The sequence below is a fragment of the Procambarus clarkii genome, chromosome 77, assembly GCF_040958095.1.
Source record: "Procambarus clarkii isolate CNS0578487 chromosome 77, FALCON_Pclarkii_2.0, whole genome shotgun sequence".
NCBI lineage: Eukaryota > Metazoa > Arthropoda > Malacostraca > Decapoda > Cambaridae > Procambarus > Procambarus clarkii.
The window spans coordinates 16,812,861-16,824,241 of NC_091226.1; the positions used below are offsets into that span (position 1 = coordinate 16,812,861).

The following is an 11,381-nucleotide window of genomic DNA, read 5'->3' on the forward strand; positions in this document are numbered from 1 at the left end:
CTCTGGTTGCCTTTCCAGAGGCAACCAAGAGAGTCAGGTGTGAGGCGGTGAAAATAAATGTCACCACTCCTTGCACCTGTGTGAGAAGGCCAGGTTCTGGTGCTGGTCCCCAGCAGGCCAATAGAACACCATGGCTGATGTGATCTAGTAAACAGTACCATCTCAGCATATACTAGCTTCACAGAGCCACAAAGGATTCCTCCCCACAAAAGATATTCAGTAATAACACTACATTTTTTAACCCAATTGAATTTATAAAGATAAAATCACATTACTTTTATGAACTAACATTTTTTGGCTTAAAAGACAATTTATTATTATTATTTGATAACCCTTAAATTTTATTTTTGTCAGATTAATTGAAGCATACCTGAAAGAATTCCGTTGCTGAACTTGCTGCAGGAGCAAATCCCACAGTTGGATTTGTGGTTCCATACGATCGCTGCCCCCTTACCCCCCTCTGCTCGCCATTCACAAGGGAGTATCCTGATGCCATGATCTTGGTGTGGAGGCTGCAACAAATTCACTTTCTTAACGGCTTACGGATATTTGTGTAAAGAGTGAATTAGGAAATGTGTTAGGGTGATAATGAATCATTATGTTAGCTAGAGTTTCTCAATCCAGATACTGCAGGGATATCTCTAGTGAAATTAACAAATTTATAAACAATTACAGAATGAAGCAACATTATTTGGTGTTGTAACAAAGCAGAAAAATAACAATTTTTGTTCCAATTTGATATAAAAATGGAACGGGTTTAAATAAAACATGCCACAAACATTATAAATGAATCTCACAGAATAACAAAACAGGTGACAATCTTTGATGATTCCCCTCCTCACCGATCTGAAAAGTTGTATTTTGTTCGGCAACTGACCAGATTACACTGCGGCATAATGTCATGGCAAGAGATACACTGTACAGTATACCATGCACATAATTTTGCCTAAGGGATAATCAACAGTAATACTATGGCTCAGACTTCAAGCTCTCAACCACCATGTACAGACGATGAATCACAATAACGTGGCTGAAGATATGATGACCAAATCACCCACCAGAAGATGAGGAGAGGACCATTAACAAGTCGATTGTGATAATGGTGATAATAGTCCAGGACGGACCGAAATATCCTTGTCTCCTCATCTTCTGGCATGTGGTTTGGTCATCACAACCACCTTGGTTACTTCACCACGAATACCACAATTGTAATTCATTCAAACAGAAATACGAGAAATATGTAACCAATCACATCTCTAACTGAAAAATACTTTTTTGAAAAGACCTCAAAAGAATTTTCACTTTAGACTGTTTACATGTTATTACTGTATTACATATACATTACAGTGGAACTACAAAATCCAAATCATGTAGTTCAGGACTCAATCAGTATTTGTCAATAATCCATAGTTCTGAATCTGAATCTGTCCTGCATTGGCACTGATATTTATCAAAAGTTTTCTTATAACAAATAATACATGTTTATAAACATTTAGACAGTAAACATATCTTTGATACAGTATTTCCAAAGTCAGACTATATCTATGCATACACAATATGCAAATTAAAGGACCTAATATAAGGAACTCACTCCCTAATGAATTAAAAAATTGTCCAACTTACACTTTATTCAAATGTAGAACAATGAAGTACCTAATTTCATCTTAATATTATCCAACATTGTAGTTGGGTTCATTCTCGACTCAAACTCGGGAATTCTGGGTTCAAATCCTGGGCAGAACAGAAATGTTTATGCACATTTCCTATCACCTAATGCTCCTTGTTCACCTAGCAGAAAAATAGGAACAGTACCCGGTAGTGGAACAGTGGGGGAGCCGGTCGGCCGAGCGGACAGCACACTGGACTTGTGATCCTGTGGTCCCGGGTTCGATCCCGGGCGCCGGCGGGAAACAATGGGCAGAGTTTCTTTCACCCTATGCCCCTGTTACCTAGCAGTAAAATAGGTACCTGGGTGTTAGTCAGCTGTCACGGGCTGCTTCCTGGGGGTGGAGGCCTGGTCGAGGACCGGGCCGCGGGGACACTAAAGCCCAGAAATCATCTCAAGATAACCCAGGAGCTTGTTGACCTTGTCAGCTTGTTGTGGAGTTGCATTCTGGGGGTCAATAATTTTACCTCGGGGGGAAGGCCTGAATATAAGCCTAACATAGCCTAATACACTCTGGCTACCTGTCTCTCGACAATGAACCTGTGGTACAGTGGTAAAGCACTCGTCCGGCACTTTTCGAGTGCTTTGGCCTGGGTTTGCATCCTGACCGGGAAGGCGCCTATCATTAACTGTAAGCATCTGTACACCCAGCAGTGATTGGGTACCTGGCTGTTAAACAACTTGGCGACAAGACTGAGAGCTGTGGCCAACCAACCACTCTGATCCATCCTAAAATAATCTGAAATGACCTAACTTATCCTATTATCCTAACCAAAAATATCTTACTCTAACCAAATATATCTTACCCTAACCAAATACATCATACCCTAACCAAATACATCTTACCCTAACCAAATACATCTTACCCTAACCAAATACATCTTACCCTAACCAAATACATCTTACCCTAACCAAATACATCTTACCCTAACCAAATACATCTTAACCTAACCAAAAATATCTTACTCTAACCAAAAATATCTTACCCTAACCAAATACATTTTACCCTAACCAAATACATCTTACCCTAACCAAATACATCTTAACCTAACCAAAAATATCTTAACCTAACCAAAAATATCTTACTCTAACCAAATATATCTTACCCTAACCAAATACATTTTACCCTAACCAAATACATCTTACCCTAACCAAATACATCTTACCCTAACCAAAAATATCTTAACCTAACCAAAAATATCTTAACCTAACCAAAAATATCTTACTCTAACCAAATATATTTTACCCTATCCAAATACATCTTACCCTTACCAAATACCTACCTACTAACCAGGAGGAGATACCAACTTTAATTTACAAAAAGCCTCCAGATCTTTAGCCCCTTCTATTGCATTGCTCTTCAACAAGTCACTTGAACTCCAAACCTTTCCAGATGTTCTAAAAAAAGCGAGAGTGACGCCTGTCCACAAATGTGATGATCCCACAGATGTTAACAACTACAGACCTATTTCAATCCTGCCTAACTTATCAAAAATTTTTGAAAAACTAATCTACAAGCAGCTTTACTCTTATCTAGCCAAGCACAATATACTTAGCTCTTGCCAATATGGCTTCAGACCCAAAAAAAGCACTAACGATGCACTTATTAGTATGATTAACTTAATTCATGCAGCTCTTGATAAAAATGAGTTCCCTGTTGGGTTATTTGTGGACCTGCGTAAGGCTTTTGACACTGTCGACCACCAAAACCTTCTTCTTAAATTACATCATTATGGAGTCAGAGGACACTCCCTACAATACCTCAAATCTTACCTTACTGACAGGCTCCAGTATGTTTCTGTGAACAATTCAATTTCTCCCACCCTACCCATCAACATTGGTGTTCCTCAGGGCAGCATACTTGGCCCTCTCCTCTTTCTCATCTTCATTAATGACCTTCCAAATACCTCCCAACACCTCAAACCAATTCTATTTGCTGACGACACAACCTTCATTTACTCCAGTCCTGACCCCCTTGCTCTAAATGCCACAGTAAATACTGAGCTAAATAAAGTCCATCTTTGGCTAACTGCCAACAAACTCACCCTTATCATTGACAAAACTTTCTATATTCTGTTTGGCAATAAATCCTCTAATCAAATAAATCTCAAAATAAACAATATCCAAATTTGTAACAAATTAGATGGAAAATTCCTTGGCGTTCTCAATGATCACAACCTGAATTTCCAGGGACACATTCTAAATATATCAAAAAAAGTTTCAAAAACTGTTGGCATTCTTTCTAAGATCAGATATTATGTACCCCGCCCTGCCCTGGTTACTCTCCATTACTCCCTCATCTATCCATATCTCAACTATGGTATTTGTGCTTGGGGTTCTACTACCCAAAATCATTTACGTCCTCTAATTACTCAACACAAAGCTGCTATTAGGACAATATCCAACTCTGGCCCCAGACATCACTCGGTACCCCTACTCAAATCTCTGAATATGTTAGATATTAAGTCACTGCACATTCTCTCTTGTGTATTATACATATATAAAACGCTGAACTGTAATGCCAATCCTGACCTCAAAAGCTTCATTGAAGGTTGTAACAGAACCCATGAGCACCACACCAGAAATAAATACAGTTTTGATATTCCAAGAGTACGACTTAATCAAACTAGAAATGCTCTACAAATCAAGGGACCCAGAATGTGGAATGATCTTCCCAACCATGTTAAAGACTGTACCTCTCTCAACCAGTTTAAGATAAAAACTAAACACTACCTAATAAATTCCCTGTAACCTACCTTACCCCTCTATTGTCAACCCATGTCTGTTATTTTTTTTTTTAATCAACACAGTTTGTCAACCTATTGTATTTGTGCTGCTTTTTCAGTCATGTTCCCCCTTTTTTTTATCTTTATTTGTATTTGTTCTCAACACATTTTATTCTTTATGCTCAATTAGTATTAAGTTCTAGATATTAATGTTTTTCCTGCCCGAAACGCATTGCGTAATAGTGGCTTTAGGCATTGTATGTACTAGCTCTATCTATATATCGATCCATTAATGTAACATCACTTGTATGTATGTACCTTTCCTGAATAAACATATTTATATTTATTTATATTTATTTATTTATTTATTTATATAAATGTATCTTACCCTAACCAAATATACATTACCCTAATCAAATAAATCTTACCCTAACCAAATACATCTTACCCTAACCAAATACATCTTACCCTAACCAAATACATCTTACCCTAACCAAAAATATCTTAACCTAACCAAAAATATCTTACTCTAACCAAATATATCTTACCCTAACCAAATAAATCTTACCCTAACCAAATTCATCTTACCCTAACCAAATACATCTTATCCTAACCAAATACATCTTACCCTAACCAAATATATCTTACCCTAACCAAATACATCTTACCCTAACCAAATACATCTTACCCTAGCCAAATACATCTTACCCTAACCAAATATATCTTACCCTAACCAAATACATCTTACCCTAACCAAATACATCTTACCCTAACCAAATATATCTTACCCTAACCAAATATATCTTACCCTAACCAAATATATCTTACCCTAACCAAATACATCTTACCCTAACCAAATACATCTTACCCTAGCCAAATACATCTTACCCTAACCAAATACATCTTACCCTAACCAAATATATCTTACCCTAACCAAATACATCTTACCCAAACCAAATACATCTTACCCTAACCAAATACATCTTACCCTAGCCAAATACATCTTACCCTAACCAAATACATCTTACCCTAACCAAATACATCTTACCCTAACCAAATACATCTTACCCTAACCAAATATATCTTACCCTAACCAAAAACATCTTAACCTAACCAAAAATATCTTACCCTAACCAAAAATATCTTAACCTAACCAAAAATATCTTACTCTAACCAAATACATCTTACCCTAACCAAATACATCTTACCTTGAGGTTACCTTGAGATGATTTTGGGGCTTTAGTGTCCCTGTGGCCCGGTCCTCGACCAGGCCTCCACCCCCAGGAAGCAGCCCGTGACAGCTGACTAACACCCAGGTACCTATTTTACTGCTAGGTAACAGGGGCATAGGGTGAAAGAAACTCTGCCCATTGTTTCTCCCCAGTGCCTGGGATCGTACCCAGGATCACAAGTCCAGCGTGCTGTCCGCTTGGCCGACCGGCTCCCTCATATATCTTATATCTTATATCCTATATCTTATACCAATCCTATATCTTACCCTAACCAAATACATTTTTTTTTTTTTTTTTTTTTTTTTTTTTTTTTTTTTTTGAGATATATACAAGAGTTGTTACATTCTTGTACAGCCACTAGTACGCGTAGCGTTTCGGGCAAGTCCTTAATCCTATGGTCCCTGGAATACGATCCCCGCCGCGAAGAATCGTTTTTTCATCCAAGTACACATTTTACTGTTGCGTTAAACAGAGGCTACAGTTAAGGAATTGCGCCCAGTAAATCCTCCCCGGCCAGGATACGAACCCATGACACAGCGCTCGCGGAACGCCAGGCGAGTGTCTTACCACTACACCACGGAGACTGCGGATCTTACCCTAACCAAATACATCTTACCCTAACCAAATACATCTTCATATGGGAAAATCCATAGTGACCTTCATATAATCTAAAATTGTCCAGGGAATCTCCCCCCAGAACTTCACTATAAACCACAGCCCTGAATAATTTTTTTTTTTTTTTTTTTTTTTTTTTGAGATATATACAGGAGTTGTTACATTCTTGTACAGCCACTAGTACGCGTAGCGTTTCGGGCAGGTCCCTGGAATACGATCCCCTGCCGCGAAGAATCGTTGTTACAACCAAGTACACATTTTACTGTTGCGTTAAACAGAGGCTACAGTTAAGGAATTGCGCCCAGTAAATCCTCCCTGGCCAGGATACGAACCCATGACATAGCGCTCGCGGAACGCCAGGCGAGTGTCTTACCACTACACCACGGAGACTGTAAAAAAAAACTGTAGGTAATTCTTTATTACCTTAAAAAAAATATAAATTATTACCAGATATATGATATGAATTTCGTTTCATTCTGACTCTTCACTTACAGCCATCATTTCATCCCCCTCACTATGGATTTAGTAAAGTGCCGCAAGTAATTTCATGAGAGACAACTGAAATAAAAACGTCCTTATCTCAAACCAACTCCATCACAGGCCAACATTTTGCTACAAATTACCTACTTCAAAATCATTTAGGTTAAGGCCCTGCCAGAAACGCTATGCGTGTTAGTGCCTTTACAAGAATGTAAAAACATCATTGCTATGTACCCTCATAACCCCCCAATGTACCTTCTTGTGTATATAAAGAAATATATATAAACATTACCTTGAGCGCGCGAGAGAGAGAGAGAGAGAGAGACTCCCCTCAGCTGACTGAGTGTTGTGGTCGCTTACCACACCAGACCATTCCAACAATCTCATTTTCTCTTATTATTTATTATTTTGTTATTATTTATTTATATATATACAAGAGTTCTTACATTCTTGTACTGCCACTAGTACACGTAGCGTTTCGAGCAAATCCTTAATCTCATGTTCCCTGGAATACGACCAGGTTAAATACGACCATACGACCAGGTTTTCTTGGTTAAAACCTTTTTTGTATATTGTTATGCCTGGATGTATTAGCTTAGGTTAGACTGTATTTGGCTGGGTTGTGTTAGGTTGAGCTAAGTAAAGTTAGTAAGGTTCCCATATATGTCAGCACCTGCATAAAGCAGTTTATATGCCTTGTTCCCCGTCCAGCGGGGCTGCACCTTCTCGTACTTGGTCCAGTCTCCGAACACGGCGCACATTATTAATATTTTCCCGCTCTTCTCAAAAATTGGAAATATTATTATAATACAAAATATACTTTACTGGTGTATTTACTTGTGTATTTACCACAAAATATAAATTTATAAATACAAAACCGTTATTGAAAGTTAATTCTAAAAGATGTACATGACTATATTATGATGGATCTAGGATATATTTTACAGTTCGAGTCCGAGACAGAGACCCAATATAAGACGAGAATATGGACGAGGGGTCGAGCTTCAGCTCCAGTCCCTCTCCACTCTCCTCAGTCATGGCTACTGGCATGAAAAGAGTCGTAGGCGGATCCAAAAGGCTCCTGGATGAGCACAATAGCCACAGTAAAAGGCCAAAACTCGAAGACAGGTGCTATGAGATCAGCGACAATGGCGAGGTGCTGACAATATACTTCCTTCATCAGCCTATAATGTGTGATCCCCCGTCACTAGAGGGTATGGAGGAGGTTGCTCTGGAGGACCATAATCACCTCCCAGTGAAAATTAATGGAAAACCCTCTACTATGTTCGTTGACAGCGGGTCGACAGCTAACTTCATAGAACATCGAGAAGCGAAGAGATTAGGATTAGATAAGATGGTTTCCGAGAGTTTCTCCACTAAAGTAGAACTTTATAGGGAAGTAAAAGACGTCACTATGAGTACAGTAAAAAATGTTTAGATACAGCTACAAAACGGTAAGGAATTAGTCGCAGAATTACTAGTTTACCCTCCGGAAATGGACAATTACTACGACCACGACCCAATCCCCAATTTTAATTTGTGTTTCCCATTAATGACCGAGTACCACGTCATACAGTAGTTTCACAGTAATAAATCATCGCTCTACTTTAAGAAACTAAGACCCCATAAATATAAAGGATTTGGATTAGCCTCCTGTTTACAATCTTATATACGAATAAAGTTGCCAATTAAGGCACAACATACACTAACCGATAAGATACTGGTTGATACAGGTTCAGAAAAGACCAGCATTTCAAGGTTTTTCCTGAAAAGCATTGGTTTGGAAAACATGCCACCCAAAACAATTCGATTCCACATGGGAGGCGACACCTACATTGAAGACCAACTACAGGTACTCCCTGAGGAAGAGACTCCCTTCATAATTGGTACTGATCTCATGGAGAAGTATCGCTGCACATTGGATGCCTCGTCATTTTATTTACATTTTTAGGTTGATAATACAACTTATTTGACTCTACTTTATTGATAAAGTATAGCAGCCTAACCCTCTTTATATAAAGTAATACATTTAATATACCAATGTACTTTAATATACAGTACTTATTAATCTCTCTCATCTCATTTTTTTTCTTGCAATGTATGTGTTATCATTTTATTAATTCTGCTAGAATTTACCTACTTAAAATTATCTGTTAGATTAAGGACCTGCTCGAAACGCTGCACGTACTATAGTGACTTTATAAGATTGTAAATACTATGCTATGTATTCTCACAAACCCAATGTACCTTCATGTATATAAATAAATAAAAAAAAAAAAATAAATAAATAAATAAATAAATAAATAATTTGTGTATTTTACCTTATCTAATAACTATGGTGTCAAAAGTAAGAACATAAGAACATAAGAACAAAGGTAACTGCAGAAGGCCTATTGGCCCATACGAGGCAGCTCCTATTCTATAACCACCCAATCCCACTCATATACTTGTCCAACCCGTGCTTGAAACAATCGAGGGACCCCACCTCCACAATGTTACGCGGCAATTGGTTCCACAAATCAACAACCCTGTCTATGGTGTCTATTAATCTTGTTTAAATTACTAATCAAGCTGTCAATGTAATCAATCAGAGCTTTAATATAACAATGTGCTTTAATATACTTACTTATCTCTCTCATCTCATTTTTCTCTTGTAATTTATCTTTCATTTATCAATTCTGATTGAAATTACCTACTTAAAATTATCTGCTAGATTAAGGACCTGCCCGAAACGCTGCGCGTACTAGTGGCTTTACAAGAATGTAAATACTGTACTATCCAATGTATTCTCACAAACCCAATGTACCTTCTTGTATATATATAAATAAAAATAAAATAAAATAACTAGCATGTTTACACCTACCTGTGTAAAAAAAAATTTCTGATCGGGGAGAAAAAACACAAGCCAGAAAGGGGGGACCTTATTTATTAAATAATGAGAGCAACTGCTGTACCACAATATAAATGATGTCGTATAACATGATTGATTAGAATGCCAGTACTGCAAAGATGCAACCCATGTGTTTAACAACTTCTTCTGCTCTGTTGAATCTAAGTTGAAATCTTAATGGGTTTGTAACTGTGCACTGTGTTAGATAATGTTCCAGTGGTCTGTTGGGCATTTCTCCACAGTGCTGACTTTTCCTCTCATCTTCCGGAACCTGTAAGCCTATTTCCCATGCACAAGGGTATCCAAGCCTGATGCGATGTAAGTGTACTTCTGTAAGTGCTCCCTTTCATCAAACTAAGTGGTTCGTAGTTGGTTGAATTCTTGAACCAACCCGCAGATCCTGATGTTGCAACTGCTGTGTTGTAGTCACTGTACATCATCTGCATTTCTCTGTTTCTAATTTATTTATTTATGCATATACAAAAATGTACATAAGGAATGTGAGGATACAATTATGGTAATTACAGTCTTGTAAAGCCACTAGCACGCGCAGCGTTTCGGGCAGGTCCTTAATCTAAGAAAATTTTAAGGAGGTAAATACTTGCAAAATTTATAGACAAAAAAATGATAACAGATTACATGAAATGAAAAAAAAAAGATGAGAGAAAATTGTAGGTACAGTATATTAAAGCACATAGGTAGCTAAGATTGATTGCAATGACAGCTTGAATGGTAGTTGACAACAAATTGGTAGGCACAATACAGCAGAAACAATATAAGATTGATTGCAATGACAGCTTGAATGGTAGTTGACAAAAATTGGTAGTCACAATACAGCATATGGCTAGCACATAAAAGAAGACAGCAATGAACACAATGATAAGGTTGTTTGATATTACATAAAAATTAGGAGATTGGGTAACACTAGGTACAGAGCAAATTTAAAGCTCAGTGTAGGAAACTAAGAAGATGAAGTTAGGTACTTTTTGGTTTGCTTTTAAATAAGGCAAAAGTTTTACAGTTTTTCAATTCACTAGGGAGTGAGTTCCATAGACTAGGTCCCTTAATTTGCAGAGAGTGTTTACACAGATTAAGTTTGACCCTGGGGATATCAAAGAGATATTTATTTCTGGTGTGGTGATAATGGGTCCTAATACATCTGTCCAGGGAGAGTTTCAGAGCATGGTTTGCATTTAAGAACAGGGTTTTGTAAATGTAGTTGACACAAGAGAATGTGTGGAGGGAGTTAATATTTAGCAAGTTTAGGGATTTAAACAAGGGAGCTGAGTGTTGTCTGAAAGCAGAGTTAGTTATTATTCTGATAGCAGATTTTTGCTGTGTGATGATGGGCTTAAGGTGGTTTGCAGTGGTAGACCCCCATGCACAGATACCATAATTAAGATAGGGGTAGATTAGTGCATAATATAGTGAGAGGAGAGCAGAGTTAGGAACATAATATCTGATTTTGGAGAGTATACCAACTGTCTTAGAGACTTTCTTAGTTATGTGTTGAATGTGGGTGCTGAAGTTGAGTCTCTTGTCTAGGAATAGGCCAAGAAACTTGCCATCATTTTTATTACTGATGTTAATGTTGTCTATCTGTAGCTGAATTGCATTTGATGATTTGCTTCCAAATAAGATGTAGTAAGTCTTTTCGATGTTTAATGTTAGTTTGTTCGTTGACATCCATAAGTGGACTTTTTTTAATTCATTATTCACAACATTATTTAGTGTATGTGGGTTGAGGTTTGAATAGATAAGGGTAGTATCGT

At 37.6% G+C, this 11,381-nt stretch overlaps 1 protein-coding gene across 2 annotated transcripts in view; it reads right to left on the reverse strand.

Moving 5' to 3' along the window:
- LOC123751461 (syntaxin-12) overlaps positions 1 to 7,449 on the reverse strand; it is a 45,203-nt gene extending 37,754 nt beyond the window's left edge. The window contains exons 1-2 of one of the 2 annotated variants that reach the window (XM_069313945.1): positions 7,393 to 7,449; positions 371 to 512 (exon numbers count right to left, since the gene is read on the reverse strand). In XM_069313945.1, coding sequence (XP_069170046.1) covers positions 371 to 496 — 126 coding nt within the window. In that variant the 5' untranslated portion in view covers positions 497 to 512; positions 7,393 to 7,449. Of the gene's footprint in view, positions 1 to 370; positions 513 to 7,011; positions 7,156 to 7,392 lie in introns of those variants that run through there. The other variant, XM_069313944.1, reaches the window with a different exon arrangement.
- Positions 7,450 to 11,381: the final 3,932 nt, after the last annotated feature.